Source organism: Pan troglodytes, chromosome 1, assembly GCF_028858775.2.
Source record: "Pan troglodytes isolate AG18354 chromosome 1, NHGRI_mPanTro3-v2.0_pri, whole genome shotgun sequence".
Classification (NCBI taxonomy): domain Eukaryota; kingdom Metazoa; phylum Chordata; class Mammalia; order Primates; family Hominidae; genus Pan; species Pan troglodytes.
This window is the reverse complement of record NC_072398.2, coordinates 79999250-80015004: the sequence shown is the minus strand read 5'-3', so window position 1 is coordinate 80015004 and position 15755 is coordinate 79999250. Positions and strand designations below refer to the sequence as shown.

At 47.7% G+C, this 15755-nt stretch overlaps 1 protein-coding gene and 1 long non-coding RNA gene across 2 annotated transcripts in view; both read left to right on the top strand.

Moving 5' to 3' along the window:
- The first annotated feature begins 6273 nt into the window (after positions 1-6273).
- On the top strand, positions 6274-7057 carry LOC134808595 (uncharacterized). Its single transcript, XR_010151881.1, has 2 exons — positions 6274-6643; positions 6860-7057. It is a non-coding gene; the product is annotated as an uncharacterized LOC134808595 (long non-coding RNA).
- Positions 7058-8904: 1847 nt separating this feature from the next.
- The window catches only part of ATP1B1 (ATPase Na+/K+ transporting subunit beta 1), a 28972-nt gene continuing 22121 nt past the window's right edge, over positions 8905-15755 (top strand). Inside the window, 2 exon segments of the mRNA NM_001098555.1 lie at positions 8905-9110; positions 13551-13679. Of these exon segments, the coding sequence (NP_001092025.1) occupies positions 9014-9110; positions 13551-13679 (226 nt within the window). The 5' untranslated portion in view covers positions 8905-9013.

The window sequence follows — 15755 nt, the reverse complement described above, 5'->3', positions numbered from 1 at the left end:
TAGGGGAGGGATAGCATTAGGAAAAATACCTAATGAAGATGACGGGTTGGTGGGTGCAGCAAACCACCATGGCACATGTATACCTGTGTAACAAACCTGCATGTTCTGTGCATGTATCCCAGAACTTGAGTATAATTAAAAAAAAAAAAAAAAAAAGGTCAGTTTAGGGAGTGTATACTCAGGGCAGCTTGAATTTATGCTCCCAGGTAAACATTTAAAAAAGAAAAGAAAGGAAGGAAGAGAAAAAAAAAGGGCAGTCTTGACCCTGCACTTATAAGTCTTATCTTTTCCCTGTTAAAAAAAAAAAAAGAAACTAGGCCTGGTGTAGTTGTTCACACCTATAATCCCGCCACTTTGGGAGGCTGAGGTGGGATCATCAGTTGAGCCCAGGAATTTGAGACCAACCTGGGGAAAACAGTGAGACCTCATCTCCACAAAAAATAAAAAAAATTGGCTGGGTGTGGTGGCATGTTCCTGTGGTCCCAGCTACTCTAGAGGCTGAGCTGGGAGGATCACTTGAGCCCAGGAGGTTGAGGCTGCAGTGATCCATGATCAAACTACTATACTCCAGCCTGGGCAATAGAGACCCTGTCTCAAAAACAACAAAACAACAGCAAAAACAAACCCCCTTTGTCCCAATCAAAGGAGTTCTCTCATTCTACCCTAATGAAATGTATCCTGTTTCTGTGCATTTGCACATGCTTCCCCTCTGCCCACGCCTTTCCTCTCACTTCCTCACACAGGCTAATTCTTCCTTGTCCAAATGTCCCCATCTTTCAGAAGTCATATCAACTCTCAGGAGGAATAAGTCCTGTGTGCTCTCCTAGCACCCTAAGCAAATTTCAGGCTGTCCCCACATGACAGAATAAACTGCTTGACTGTCTTGACTCTCCAGTGACAAGCACACTGTGAGGTCCATCAATATGCAGTGAATTAGCAAACAAATGTTCCTTCCTGCCTGGTATTATCTCAGGCACCATCAATATTTCTGTACAGGATTTACCTCTTGCACAAAGGGTATCTCTTCTCTAAATTCCCATTGTATCTCTTGTTTGTGATATTCATTGTGAAACACAATCATTTAGCACCTTGCATTGTTGTTCACTCATTTCTGTGTATTTTGCTCCCAAACCAGAATGTTTGCTGCTAAAATGTCCAGACTACATCTCAGATGTCATGTTCTTTGTTACCCCTGCAGTTTCTAATATAATACTATACACAGAGTAGGCAATCGATGAATGATTGATGGATGAGTGCATGAATCCAAAAAAATGCTTCTTTAAATAGTGACCTCCATGAAGATTTACATGACCTTGGAGAGATTTTTACCATAAAAAATAAACCAGCCTTTACATGACAGCACCCATTTGGTGCCATAAGCTATGCTTGCACTTTCTGTGGGTATACATTTTCCCCCTGAAGCGGCAGTTATACCTAGTGGATCTGGGCTTGGTCTCTGGAGCTAGACTGCCTGGGTTTGAAGGTGGCCTCCCTTCTTGCTAGCCTTAGTCTATAAAAGACTTGGCTGCTTCATTTGTAAAATGAAGATGATACTAATAGGACCTACCTCATTACGTTGTAAGAAAGGTAATATAAAGCAGAAAACAGGGGAGGAGGGAAGGTAATCCACATTAAATACTTGGCGTGGTGTCTGGCTTCCAGTAAGTGTCTGATAAATGCAGTTATCAGTGTGGCTTCTAAGATGATGACAGTAGGTTTAAATGGAACAAGAACTCTTAGAGAAGCCAGGGCTCAATCATACTGGTCTTTTCATTATTGCACTTATTTATGTGGGCAGTGTCCTTGGTGGTATCACTGTAAGGAAAGTTACAGCAACGACTTTTAGAACTAAGAAGTTAAATTCCCCAGTGGGACGTGTCATGCTATGTAACTGGACAGGAGGCCCATCAGGTACGCAGGATGCATTTCAGTAACGTCTTAGTAAAATGAGTGTGCCTTCTGCTGGGATGATTGGGTGCAATGACATGTGCATGATACGTATGAAAGACTGAATGTTATCATTTATTCATCAAAAAACATGCTGTTAGCTAGCCAGAATACAGATACTGCAAACAGCTGGTTTGCCTAAAGGATTTGCTCCTTCAGATCATAAAACCTCCTCATTACTAAGTACAGAGATGAGTATAAATTAAGTTGTAAGTTAGTTTATGCAAATTATTTTACATTTTCCTGCCTCCCAGCTCCTCCCAAAAGTAAAATAAATGCAAAACAGTCTTTTTTCATTTCTTCCCTTTGTTTTGATCCCTACGAACTAAACACAATATTTCTAGAAAGATGTAGAAAGGTACAGCACCCCAGAAATAAGAAAAGTTGGTATATTTTATGGGGTATAAAAGGTTTTTTATTCTGTGTGTTTGTTCACCTACCTGTCATCCTGCTTATCTGAAAGTGCCTGTCTGCATTACACCAGGCAACAGCTAAGCAGCCATTTAATCCTGCATGACTCCCTCCTCTGTATCTTGACCACATCACAGGGAGGAACCTACACCAAGGCAGTCCAGGCTTAGGTTTCCCAGCAACCTGTGACCTGGCTGGAAAATGTGAACTGTGCCAATCCGATTCCCTTTGCCTGGAATCCAGACTAGAAGCAAGGTAAGCTTTGCCAGTTAGCCATGGGAACTGCAGCTGCAGGATCATGAGAAAGGCAGGACCACAAGAACCTCTGCCAATTGACCTGCATGGAAAACAAAGTTGGGCACTGGGAGAGCTGAAGAAGCAGAGAAAGTCAGGATTGGTTAGAAGGAAGAAGCAGCATTTAGAGTTCAGTTGAGTCATTTCAGTGGGTAAATGCTAGAATAGCCAGAACCAAGCTCTCTGGACCCTGGCCCAGCACCATCCCAGGACAGTCCTCGTGAGGACAGCATTTACAGTACCTTGTCCTGGAGATCAGGGATGGATGGCCCCCTGGCCTTACTGCTTCATAGGTATCCATTTCACTTGTGTTAGATTTTGAGGGAGGGGGGGTATCTCTGTTTTTTGCAAGTACAAGAGATTTTTCTAAAACACTTACTTGGCATCAGTGTTAGAGGGGCGTTGGCTCAAAAAAGCCATGAAGGCGTAGCTTTGTGATAACAGTAGTTGGCAAGATGATAATGTCCAGATCATACACAAATATTAGCTCCACTGAACTCTGATCTCCTCAGAACCAGAGTATCTGCTTTAAAGGGACATGAGCCAATGAGAAATCATGCAGATGAAGGCAGCAAGTATAATGAGAGGGTTGGAAAGTTTCTCACACAAGTACTGAAGAAATAGGAGATTTTTTACTCGAAAAAGTGAAAATTAGGGAGACAAAGGATGTTTCTAATATATGTGGAGCTGCCATGTGGAAGATACACCAGGGTTGCATTTTGTTCCTCTAAAGGCAAGAACTAGGATTGGACAGAAGTTATAAGGAGCTAGGATTTAGCCCAGAGTTTCCCAACAATGGAATGAGAGCTGCAAGATAGGGAGTATACAGCCTCTGGAGGTGTTCAACAAGAGGCCAATTGACCAGCTACCTTGTCCCAGGAGAGGGGAGTTTGTACTAGAGAATATCTGATACTATCTTCAGTGTTAATACACAATGAGTTTATCTATAATGACTATGTATATTACCTCTAGGCTCTAAACAAACGCTGCTGAAAGAAGCTGAAGATCAAGCAGACCATAAAATAGATATTCCTCCTTATCTCTAGAAGACTCCAAGTGGTCCAGCAAGAGAGGAGTCATGAAATACCTCAGATCCTCTCTCATCTACATTTGTCTCTGGGGCTGTCGAGACCATGCCTCTGTCAGGGGAATGATGTCGTGGGACCTCCTCTTATTGAGATTAGCCTCTCAGAAGGGTGTCTGCTCATTGCCTTTTAAGCAGATGGAAAATTCTGGAAAGGAACTTTATTTTTTGAAGCTTAGAGGAGGTGCTGGTTGGTGCCAATTTTCCAAGGATAAAAACCAAATTCAACTAATTTACCCCCCACTGGGGGAGTACAAAAAAGCAGGCAAGCTAAGTCTGAAAGCTCTAACAATGGTTTAGCACCACTTATCCATGGGCCTTCAGGCCTACCACCTACCAATCATGGAAGTAAGTTCAGATTATTGCAAAGACCGGACACCTCTGCAGTCCTGCTAGAACAAACCAAACAAAAATCATTCTCTGTGTGTCTTCTTTTCTGTGCCTGCCTTGGTCACCTCCACTATCCACGTTTAATAATTTGGCAAAGGACATGGCAGGTGGAGAGAAATCCCAGTATTCTCACTATATCAGGGATGCTTTCTGGACGTCCTCTCAGGAAACAGGAAACAGCACAGCAGAAAACAACTTCTGGGAGTCTGCTAGTCAAGGCCTGGGAGCCAAGATGATGAGCGGGTAACCTACCACTCCCACTGATGACACGAATGGTCCGCTTACCAACATCCCTAGCAAAAAAAAAAAAAAAAAAAAAGTCCTTTTTTGTTATTTCCATACTATGTCCTCACACAAGGATTCGATTCCAGATCCAGTAAAATAGGAAAGTGCCAGAACAGAATGCCTTCAGATGAAAGAAGTGAAGGGATAGGGTGCTAAATTATTGTTAGAAACCAGAACCATTTTGGAGAATGATTTGGTTTTCTGTCAAACAGGCCAGGTCCATTGTGCAGCACAGAATGAAGCCCCGGAGCAATCCGGCATCCTTCTGTGATGGTAAGGCACTCAGCCCAGCCCCATGTTAGGTGCAACCCAGTTATCTATGCATGTCCTGGCCAAGGGGGCAAGTCCAGCAGCATTTCCCAGAGCTCGTCCTCTCCCAGCCCTCTTTGTCTTCCATTGCAGAGCTGTGCATTCCACTGCAAACAGAGCCTGCCATTGAGCCATTTTTCTCTGCACTGCACATAGTTTCTGCTGCCAGGATGAGTCACCATGCAACACATACCCTCATCCCCTCCACGCTGTACTTAAAATACTCTAGGGCTGGCCAAACAGAACCCCACTGTGAGTGAGCACGTGTGTGAAGGTGGGATTGGCAACTCAGCCCTGCGGAGCCCTCTGAAGAGCAGTCTGCATTGTGTTTGGCAGAGAGATTCAGAGAGCCAATATTTGGGGAGGGGCAGAGAGGGGAAGGTCTGTTTTTCAAATCTGGTTCGACCTCATGCAGCCTGCCAAGTTGCGCCCTCTCTTTTGCAGGCACCCCTCACTTTAGCTTCTCTGAACAGAAGGATCTTACTGCTAGGGGTTGATTTGTCCTGCCTCTTCTCCCAGCCCAGCTTCTGACTGGCCACCTTGCTACAAACAGGACTGCTCTGTCCTGCTTTTACCTGCCAGCCTGTCTGCCTCCAGCGTAGATTTTTCTTCAATCGCAACAGCATCTATTCATTTCCTGAGTTAGAACTTGTCATCCTCACTGGGACGGAGGTCTCTCACCGCTCTCCTGCCATTCCTGCTCTGCGCTTCCCCTCATCCACCCACAGAGCACTAACCTTGGGCAGAACCAATCACAGGACTTCAGAACCATGCCTCTCCCCCAGCCTGCACTGAAAAAAGGGATTAAAAATTGTTCTCTTCCTCCTGAGCCTTTAAACTGAACTGAATAATTTCTTTCTCCTTTCTGCAGAGAAACACTGGGTTTCCATAGGCATTGACTGAAAAGTTGTCTTAGTTCCCCATGGTCCACACCCTCTTCCACGCCCAGCCACACACTCCACCTGCCGGGGCACCCCTCCCTTTGGAGAACCACACATGTTCGGCTTTCAACCTGCTGCTACAGCACCCTTCACAGAAGGGGCCTTGGAACAAAAGCCCAGCTCAGCACAGCCCAACGGGACATAAAGTACTTGAGTTATTCATTACTTGAGTTGGAGGAGGTCACAGAGCAGGAAGCACACTGGAAAGCAAGGGGAAAGGTGGCAGAGAGGGTGGGGAATGCGTCAGGGTGACCTTCTAGGGGCTGATGGGAACTCAGAGTCCTGGTATGGGGTGGGTATCAGAGTGGGAAGGTGACAAAGTCATAGCAACAGCCCCAAGGTTAGCGAAGGTCAAATGGAAACAGCTGATTAGAATTAAGCTAGCTACTTAGCTCTTGCCATGCCTCAGGCACTGTGCTTAACACTTTCCCATATCGCTCCTTTTATCCTTGCAATAATGTATCACTTCAACTTTATGACTGAGGGAACAGCCCTGGAGAGAACAAGTGACTTGCCCAAGGTCACCCAGCTAGCATGCATGTTCTGAAGCTGGGAAGGTGAATGTAGGTCTTTACCAGCTTGTTCTGTGTGATGAAGTGGTTAGATGAGTGGTACAATTCCAGATGGTCTAGAGTGGCTGGGCAAGTGGAGTCTGAGATGAGCTACTGAGATAAATCTGGTTCCTACAGGGCTGAGATCATGTTTTCCAGCAGCAATCCCAGGTCTGGGTGGAAACCCGGAGGTTTTCAGGAAGGCTGGAGGAGGCTGGCTTAGAATGAGCTGCTGCATTGGCTGTGCAGACGTGACCCTCAGGACTTCATCTGAACCTGTGAAGAGTTTCCATGCAGGGAAGGGGGGATGAGTAGAGCTAGGGACCTAAAATTTGAGAGGGGAAGATATTCCCCAGTGGAAGACAGTAAATCAAAGACTAGAGACCAAGCATCAGTCTACTGGGTGTTTGCTACACCTCTGAAGAGCTAAGGTAGGACACTTGTTTTAGGAAAAAAGAAAATCTGTCACTGGAGACTCTCTTTATATATTTTGTCTTACCATATGCTTCTTTTGGAAGGGGGGTTGGGAATCAAGGTACAGGAACGGAGTGGGCACAAGTAAGGGCACCACCACCTCCCAGAACCGCCTCATCCCTTCCCATGCTACCCTTCCCCCACTCATCTCTTTTTGCTGATTCTGCCTACAGGTTTTCCCTCCTGTTACAGTAATGGACACTCAACAACACGTACCCTTCCCAGCAACCTGTCCCGCTGGAAAACTACTCGATAAGGTAACTTCTGCCTGAAGGGGACCAGGGTCATCATACCCGCAAGTGCAGCATCTTCCTGCAGCTCTCATACTACCAAGCTGGGGTTTTTCCAACATAAACATTACAGGGGCTAAACGAGAGGTGGCTTCCTTTCTCAATAAGCTGTTCTCTCTCTCGGATGCCCTTGACAGAGCCCTGCAGCCTCCCCCACTGGGGCTTGGTGGATAGGTGGTCGCTTCTCCTCCGAATTTCAGGAATGTTTAGGTTTGCACAGGTCCTGCAGGCGAGCTTGGAGAAGGATTAGAAAAATGCTCATTCTTAATCAGTTCGGGCTTGTCTTTATGCCAGCGAGGTTGACCTTGGGGACAGAAGGGTGGCCAGGACAAGGACAAGCATCCTGGTACTGGGGAATTCTCTGATATGGGGCTGGGACGTCAAGATGGGCCATGATGGCCCCTGGGGATAGGGCTTCTCTGCAGTGGAAGCAGAAGCATCCCGGTGTTTTCTGCTGTGTCACTGCCCTCAGAGGGATGTATAAAGCTGCTTGGGGGCTCATAGGAGAGGGATGAAACCAAGAGTTTGGCTTTCCAGCAACAGCGGACAAAGAGTGGGAAGGGGTACTCTATGCCCCAGGTCTGCAACATCTTGCCCTATGCGCTAGGTTTTCCCAAAGGTCCTTTGGCTCCAAGAATTTTACAGCAGAACAAAGGGATCGATACCCCCAAGGGGGCATAAAAGCATGCCAATGAGAATACCCGCCGCCGACCGGGCACCAAGAAAGTCCTCGGTGGCTGGGTCACGTGCAGATATTGTTGCCTGGGGTCTAGACTGGCGTGAGTCTCAATTGGTTTCTACGGGACAACTCACTGCGGGCTACCCCTCCCGAGCCCTAGCTCCGGGCTACCGCCCTGGGTGGGTTTGGCAATTGTCCTGCTCGAGGTGGTTCAGGCCGCCCACAAGGGGCACAGCCGGGCAGTCAGGAACCGGGGCTGCCGGCTGGGCTGGCCTGCAAAGAAGAGGGAAGGGCCGGAACTGCAACCGCAGTGGCGGGGAGTGCGAGGGGGCGGCAGGTGCAGGAGCGGGAGGCGGGGCGGAGCTGGGCAGAGTCCTCGCCAGTCCGGCGTCCCGGAGTGACCTTCCCCCCCACCGCCAGCGCCCAGGAGGGGTGGACCCACAGCCCAGGGAGGCCGAAAGCGCGGGCGGGCAGGCAGGCGTGGAGGCTGGGCCAGGACTGCCGGGCTGGGGTCCTCGAGGCTCCGGGCGACCCAGGTGCGGATCCCCCAGCCACGGAAGGGGCGGTTCACGCCCAGCCGGGAGCTGGGAGGGGGCTGCGCGGCGCTGCCTGCGCGTCCCTCACCGCCGCCCCCGCCTCCTCCTCGCCCCGCGCCCAACGCCCCGCGCCCAGCGATCCAAGCGGCCCCTCTAGCCCCGGCGGCTCCTTTGTGCCGGCCCCGAACCCGCCCTCTCGGGCCGAGTCCCTGCCCCTCGCGCCGGCGATTGGCCACCGGGCCGCTAGAGGGCGGGGCGCACGGCCGCCGGGGCGCGGTATATAGTAAAGGTAGGGCTGGCGCAGTCAATTCTTCGGCTCCTGGCGGGAGTGCCGGTGGCGCCCCGCAGTCCGCTTGTCCGTCCTTCCCTCTCTGACTCTCCTACCCCGGGCCTGTCTCTGCAGAGGTCAGGGGAGGCGGGGGCCCAGCACACGTCCCCAGTGGCAGCGGGAGCGGCAGCTACGGGTTCGCGGAGCCCCCGACCCCCCAAGGGCTAGAGGAGTGCTCGGCGGACCAAAGAAAGCCCGCGAGCGGCTGCGCGCCCACCAATAGGTGCGGGGCTCGGAGCCGCGCAGCCTGCGCCGTCCCTCCCTCCGCCCCCGCCTCACCGCCGCCGCCGCTGCCGCCGCCTCCCCCTCCCCCTCCTCTTGCTCCTGCCTTGGCTCCTCCGCCGCGCGTCTCGCACTCCGAGAGCCGCAGCGGCAGCGGCGCGTCCTGCCTGCAGAGAGCCAGGCCGGAGAAGCCGAGCGGCGCAGAGGACGCCAGGGCGCGCGCCGCAGCCACCCACCCTCCGGACCGCGGCAGCTGCTGACCCGCCATCGCCATGGCCCGCGGGAAAGCCAAGGAGGAGGGCAGTTGGAAGAAATTCATCTGGAACTCAGAGAAGAAGGAGTTTCTGGGCAGGACCGGTGGCAGTTGGTGTAAGTACGGGGTCCGCAGCTCCCGGCCGCCGCGTCTGATCTTTCCCGGGCGGCGCATCCCCTGCGCAGGGTCCGCGGCCGGTTCCGCACCCGCCGCGCTGGCCGGGGTGGCGGGGGCGAGGGTGGTGGACGCTGCTGGGTCGCGCCGGCCTGGGCTCGCAGTCCTGTGCGGAATGCGGTGTCCCCAGAGTGGGGCGCAGGGTCGGGACTGGAACACGACAGGCGGAAGATTATGCATATCGTAGCGATCTTGGCTTGGTAATTTGCAGTCTTTCCTACCGTGCATCGGTTGAGCCTTTTACTCCTGGGAATAGTCAGGCTCTGCGAGACTACATTTGTCTCTCCCGTGTCCTGAGTCCTTAAAAAAAATGAGATCTGGGGTCTTGAGAGAACCTCGTGAGGTGATGGGATCTAATGCAGACGAGGTTGTGTGTTACAGCATCTTTCTTCTAGTCTAAATACGTATCTCAAAAGAGAGGAAAGAGAAGGGTGGAGAGGAATCCATCCACACTGTAGTATTTCACAGCGATGGCTAAGGGTTTCCCTCCATGACCTCCCCTGGAGTCATCACCACCCAGAAATGGTTCAATAAGCTCCATTTCAGGACTCTGATTCTTAGCTTTGGCCCGAAACCTGGCAAAGTCTGGTTGTTTTCAAGGTCTACACAGACAGTTGTGGATCAGTCAGTAGGTTGGGTTGATTATGGTGAAGGGAATATAAACGCAGAGCAGCTGATCTTAAAATATTTTGTGCAGCCTGTTGCTTGGTTGGATAGACTTTTTTCCATCGAAAATTAGATTTCTTGTTTTCAGCCTCTCCGGAAAGGTGACTTTTTTTTTTTTTTTAAAAAAGGTCATTTTGAAGGGCAGAGTTGTAGGCGAATCTATGAGTCGTGACTGCGTGAGGGAAGGAGGGAGGGAACTCCCCCTGCTGCATCACTGCCCCCTCCTCCTCCAACATCATCATCATCATCATCATCATGACCATCACCACCAACACCACTGGCACCACCACTGCAGTCATTCAGGGAGTCCTGAACAGAGGCCGATTGGTGTTCCTGCTTGGGAGGATCTGTGGGAATCGGCAGGAGAATGAGTCAGGGAAATAGTGCTTAGCTGACATTTTGAAATGGAAGAAGCTGGAATATATGAATTTTTGTAAAGAAAAAAAAATGCAGCCTGTGAGTCTCTCTTGATTGAAAATTAAAGGGTTAATAATGCATCACACTTCAAGGTTAGTCAAGGTGAAGCCTCTTTCCAAGGTGTTACTGGGAAGCATAGGTATCCCTGAGCCATGGAAAATGTAGTTCTTTAATGGCTTTTAGCTTTTGTTTTATATTTTATTTTGGGGAGACTTCTTCATTGAGATTATTGTCATAGTGTCTCAGGCATAAAGGTAGTTTCCTGTGTTTTACTGTGGAAAGGAAAACCTGAAGAACTGTGGGGTGTGTGTAGAATGAACAGCTCCCTGGCAACTCCTTGTAACTTGAGGGAGGCCTGGAAGGTGCACTGCGGTATGGGCACCCTTCTCCCCAGGTTAGCTGGGGCTTCCTTCTCTGGTGGTCTGACCCTGCTGCGTCACAGGGGCAGGGGCTGCATTGACTCTAGGCACATTGTGAAATTTGCCTTCTTGTCTTTTTCCCCTTAGTATAATATGTATCTTTCCTCATTCCAGTTTCATGCTTCTCAGAATAATACTTGCTTTAGAGGGTAAGGCAGTATGGACTGACTCATTTTTAAGCCGACATTTAATGGGCAGCACCTCCATGAGAGAGAGAAAGAGAGACCGTGTGTGTCAATTTTTATGTCTTGATATCCTATCCAGCAAGCTATCAGTATGCTGATTTGTGAATGTAGACCAAGGACTGCTGTACTTGCCTCCTCTTCCCTTCCATGTTCCACGGTACAGGTGCTGGGCTAAAAATCCCCTTTTTGTTTTGTGCTAATATGTCTGCCCCTTTCTGGCAGTGTAAAAACTGTCAGAGCCTCTCTTAGGTAGAAAAGGTGGCAGCAATTACCGTCTCCTACGGAGAAAATGCCCCTTTTCCAGCACTGGGCCCAACATGGATGCCCTTGGGGCGAGGGCAGGATGCCCTTGGCTCGATTTTGCTTATAGGTAGATTTTCACCAAGATGGACGCAGGAGACTCGCCTGTCACCTGCTGGAGAAATCACAGCATGCAAATCACTTTGTGCCTTCTACCTTTTTATTAGGTTAATACAGACATTGGTAGGTTTTATATTTACAGCTAGGCCTGGATGCCTGCCTGTGACCTTTCGAAGGGTACACACTGTTTGTTCATTTGTTTGTTTTTCCAAAAAAACCTCTGTATTACTTTTTTTTAAAAGAAGAAAAATTGCGTGAAAGGGAGATGCCTCTGAAGCCTCTCAGCTCCCCTCACAGTGCCACCCCAGATAGTTGGTGTGACTTATCTAGCCTTTTTTTTGGCTAGTGGGGAGCCCCTGGTGGCCCGTGTCTGAGTGAGCCACTGCATAGGCCCCTCTAGTCCTGAGTAGCTCCACTCTCTCCCAGTGACCTAACGGCAGTAACTAGGGAGATTTTATCAACTAACATCTCAGAGCAAAAAGGGAAAATTCCTCACTTTTCTTAGGATATCGTGTGGGCAGAATAGAAAGGCTGTCTGTTTCTGAGCTTAATCGGCGTACTTGCAAAATGACTTGTTTTTCCATTGCTCTTATTTGTATTTTAAACTGTAGCCTCAATTATGTACCCTCTTATGTTGTTAGAATTAGGCATCTGGAGTCCAGGGAATGAGTATAGAGATGTTTCAGTTGTTCGAAGGGGCACATGGAGGTAAGCTAAGAGCACCAAGATGAGGTGGGGGTGGGGGGCAACAAGAGGAAACTTGAATCAGGGCTACGATAGCTGTCTTGCTGACTGTTACACCAACTCTTGCACCTCTTAGGAGCATTCACTGGAAAAATTTTCCAGATCTCTTGACGTCACAGCGTTGCCATTTGCCTACTGCTGCTTGGATACAGAATGCAGCACTTAACCCTTGTCCTGCGGGGAGGGAGTGATTGAGTTGGGTGCTGTAGTTCTGGATTACACAACCTTTTCTTTCTTCCTTATCTTTGCTTCTGTCTTTGCTTTTTTCCTTGTTATTTGCTTTTGATAGAGGAGAAAAAGGATTATGATTAAGCATTTTGCTGTGGTTTTGTGTGTTTTGCTTGTTTTAACAGCTCTGTAGCCTGATTTCCCTTAACTGTTTAGTGCCTGACAGGAAAGTTGGGCTTTTAAATGTATGGACAGGGCAACAAGGCTAATTCCTGCAGTTGTGTACCCACTCCCTCTCTGGCCCCCTCCTACCACATATACTTCTTTTCAATAATACTGTTTTTCAGTGGCTTTTCCCCAAGTACCCTGGCATTTAATGCATGAGATCTGGACCTTTTTAGCAGTCACCTAAGGCTCCTTTGTGCAGTCGTGCTTCTGACTCGATAACCTTACAGTTCACTTGTTCCCTGTTTTGCATTCACATTGAGTTGTTTGGCTGGCACAGGGCTGCCAGGCAATGCCTAGTACAGCCTGTTACTATGCGGCTAATCAGGGAGATAATCCTTGTAAACCAGTAACTGATAGCCACCCTCATTCCCATCTATGTGTTGAGTCTTTTTTTTTTTTTTTTTTTTTTTTTTGCTTTTGCAGCTATTTCAGCCTCCATCCTGTTGTCTTGTTAACTATGGGAAAAAGAAAATGCAGCCCAGCAAGTCAGTCATTATTCTTGTTCCAGTTCCAGAAGATGGAATTAAAATGTGCTGGTCATTTTCACTATAGAATTTTCTTTTTTTCCCCTTGTCTTGTCCTCCGAGGGGAAGAGTGTGCTTTGTTGATAATACAAACCAAAGGGAGAGTGATAGTAAAAAAAACAGGAGGATATCATCACTGGGTTTCTCAGGATTCATTGCTCTGCCATAGCAAAATAACCCTCAGGCATCTGAGCATTTGGAGAAACAGCAGAGCTTGGATTGTAGTATTTAAATGTCAAGGGATATGCAAGCAAAGAAAACATAGGTCTCTAAGGGAGTATACTGTCATATTTTAAATTCATTGCATAAGCATCCAAACATACCTCTAGATTTTATTGGTGATCTTCATGATTTTTTTTTATAATTTTGAGAATAAAAAATATGGATACTTTTTTTAAAATTTAGGGAATAAAAAATATAAGGATCCTAGTTCTAGCTGAACATTCCTCCTACCCTTAACCACCTCCCATACACACTGCAAGTGGAGGGCTGCCCAGCCTCTCGATTTTCACCCTGTGTCAGTGGGGTGAGGTGCACTCTTGACGTTGGACAAGGAAGAAATCATGGGACCGGGGGAACCAGGAAGGAAGCTTGTTCATCCGTGGGAAGATTAAACTTTCATTCTGAGCATATGACTGCATCACAGCTTTTTGTTTCTGTTCTTCTTGCAGTTAAGATCCTTCTATTCTACGTAATATTTTATGGCTGCCTGGCTGGCATCTTCATCGGAACCATCCAAGTGATGCTGCTCACCATCAGTGAATTTAAGCCCACATATCAGGACCGAGTGGCCCCGCCAGGTAAAATCCACATGAATAGCTTCATTCCTTCAGAGATAGCATGGGTGTCACTTTTTCTATTGAGAAAAAATTCTTTGGAAAATTACTCTATAATGTAGTTTTAAAGCAACCATGAAAAGGGAAAAGAGAAACTTCTCTCGGCTGCAGCCAGATGTCCTACCCGCATTGCAGGCAGAGCTCCCACGGATTGCAGACATCTTATTTGCCCAGTTCTAGAGTGAGGGTGAAGAGTCCTGGTTCTTGACCAGCCTGCTACCCACCAGCTATGTGACTGTGAACAGATTGAGTTCTGATGGGGGCCCCTGTCTTCTCATTTTTCATATTCTAGGGTTTGGTTAGTGGGATCCTTTCCAGACCTTTTCAACTCTAACAGACATTTTTTTACTTCTTGAGGGGGGCTATGACTCAGATAAATTCTTTTTAAAAAGTCACTTGGGCTCCTGTTTTAAAAGGTGAACTTATTTTTAGAGATGATAAGAAGCTGTGGAATGGGCAGCTACTCACAGGGAGAGGAGCCATGACTTTAGGGGTCTATTGTCCCACCTGCTGTTAATTTGCAGTTTGAGCTTGAACAAAGTCACTCTTACTTCTCAATATTTATACCCATTGATTTAATAAGCATCTCATTTGCCAGCTTTCTGGTCCCACTTTGTAGTTTAATTAACTGTCTCCTTTAGCTCTTAAAAACTTGGGTGAACAAAAAGATTATTATAAGAAAATGCAAACTGCCACACGAGTCCCTGCTGTGACTTGGGTGCCATCAGTGTAGAGCTATGTGTGTTCACACCAGTCGTGAAAGGCCCACGGCCATCATGCCTGATGCTGATAGGACAAGGCAGTGGAATAGCCACAAACGTGAATTTACCATCTGGCTGTTGTAAAAATCATTGTCTGGAGGACCTAGAGAGAAAGTGTTGCATAACTTCCGGGCTCTCACTTACGAATGACCTTGAAGCTGCTGCTGAGGGGTGGCAATGACTTGTCCCTTCTCTGCTTTCCCTTGGCAAAGGTTTAGTAACAGCTGTATTTAGGTGACAATCTTCAGATGATCTACGTGGCCCTGAGCAGCCTAGATCAAGGGCCACTGCCTGCCACAGACTTTTCATGTGCACCTTCTTGAATGTGGGAAGGATTCACAGAGGAAGATCTTCAAAATACGGAGGTGGCAAGCATTGTTGTGTAGCCCTAAGTCACATAGTTCTCCACTGTAAGAAAAACTCAAAATATTTCCAGATAAATTTAGATCTGAGGGATTGGGGAAGTGGAAAAAAAAATCACGTAAGTAAATAACATAACTTAAACCTGCTTAATAATCCAGTTTCCAGCAACTGTTTTCCACAAGAGGTGGGTCTGTGGAAAGATCGAAGCAAGAATTCTGGAGTATGCAGAGAAGCTGAAACATGTTTTACGTTGGGTTTGGTGATAGGGAAGCATTGTGTCTTTTCATGTCCTCTTCTGCTAGAACTTTTGTGGTACCATTAGTCGTAATTTTAATTGGTGCGGATATTTTGTTTTTGTTCTTTGTTATGCCATTTAAAAGTTATTCTTCCATCATGATGTGATTTTATAATTCTTTTTTTTTTTTTGAGACAGAGTTTTGCTCTGTCACCTAGGCTGGAGTGCAGTGGCGCAATCTTGGCTCACTGCAGTCTCCGCCTCTCAGGTTCAAGCGATTCTCCTGTCTCAGCCTCCCAAATAGCTGGGATTATAGGCATGCACCACCATGCCTGGCTAATTTTTGTATTTTTAGTAGAGACAAGGTTTCACCATGTTGGCCAGGCTGGTCTCGAACTCCTGGCCTCAGGTGATCCACCCACTTCGGCCTCCCAAAGTGCTGGGAGGTGTGAGCATGAGCTACCATGCCTGGCCTGCTGCTGTTTTATAATTCTTATACTCAAAGCCAAATACGACTACAAAGTCAAATATTTTCTTCAGGACATTTCCTAGATTAAAAAAAAAAATGGTCTTTGACTATATAAACTTTGAGGAGTCAGCCTTTAATAAAACTAAAAATTCTCTTTGTGCCCTTTGCAGAAAGGAAAATTTAACTTTGGAAAAGAAATAGCCAAAGGGCCC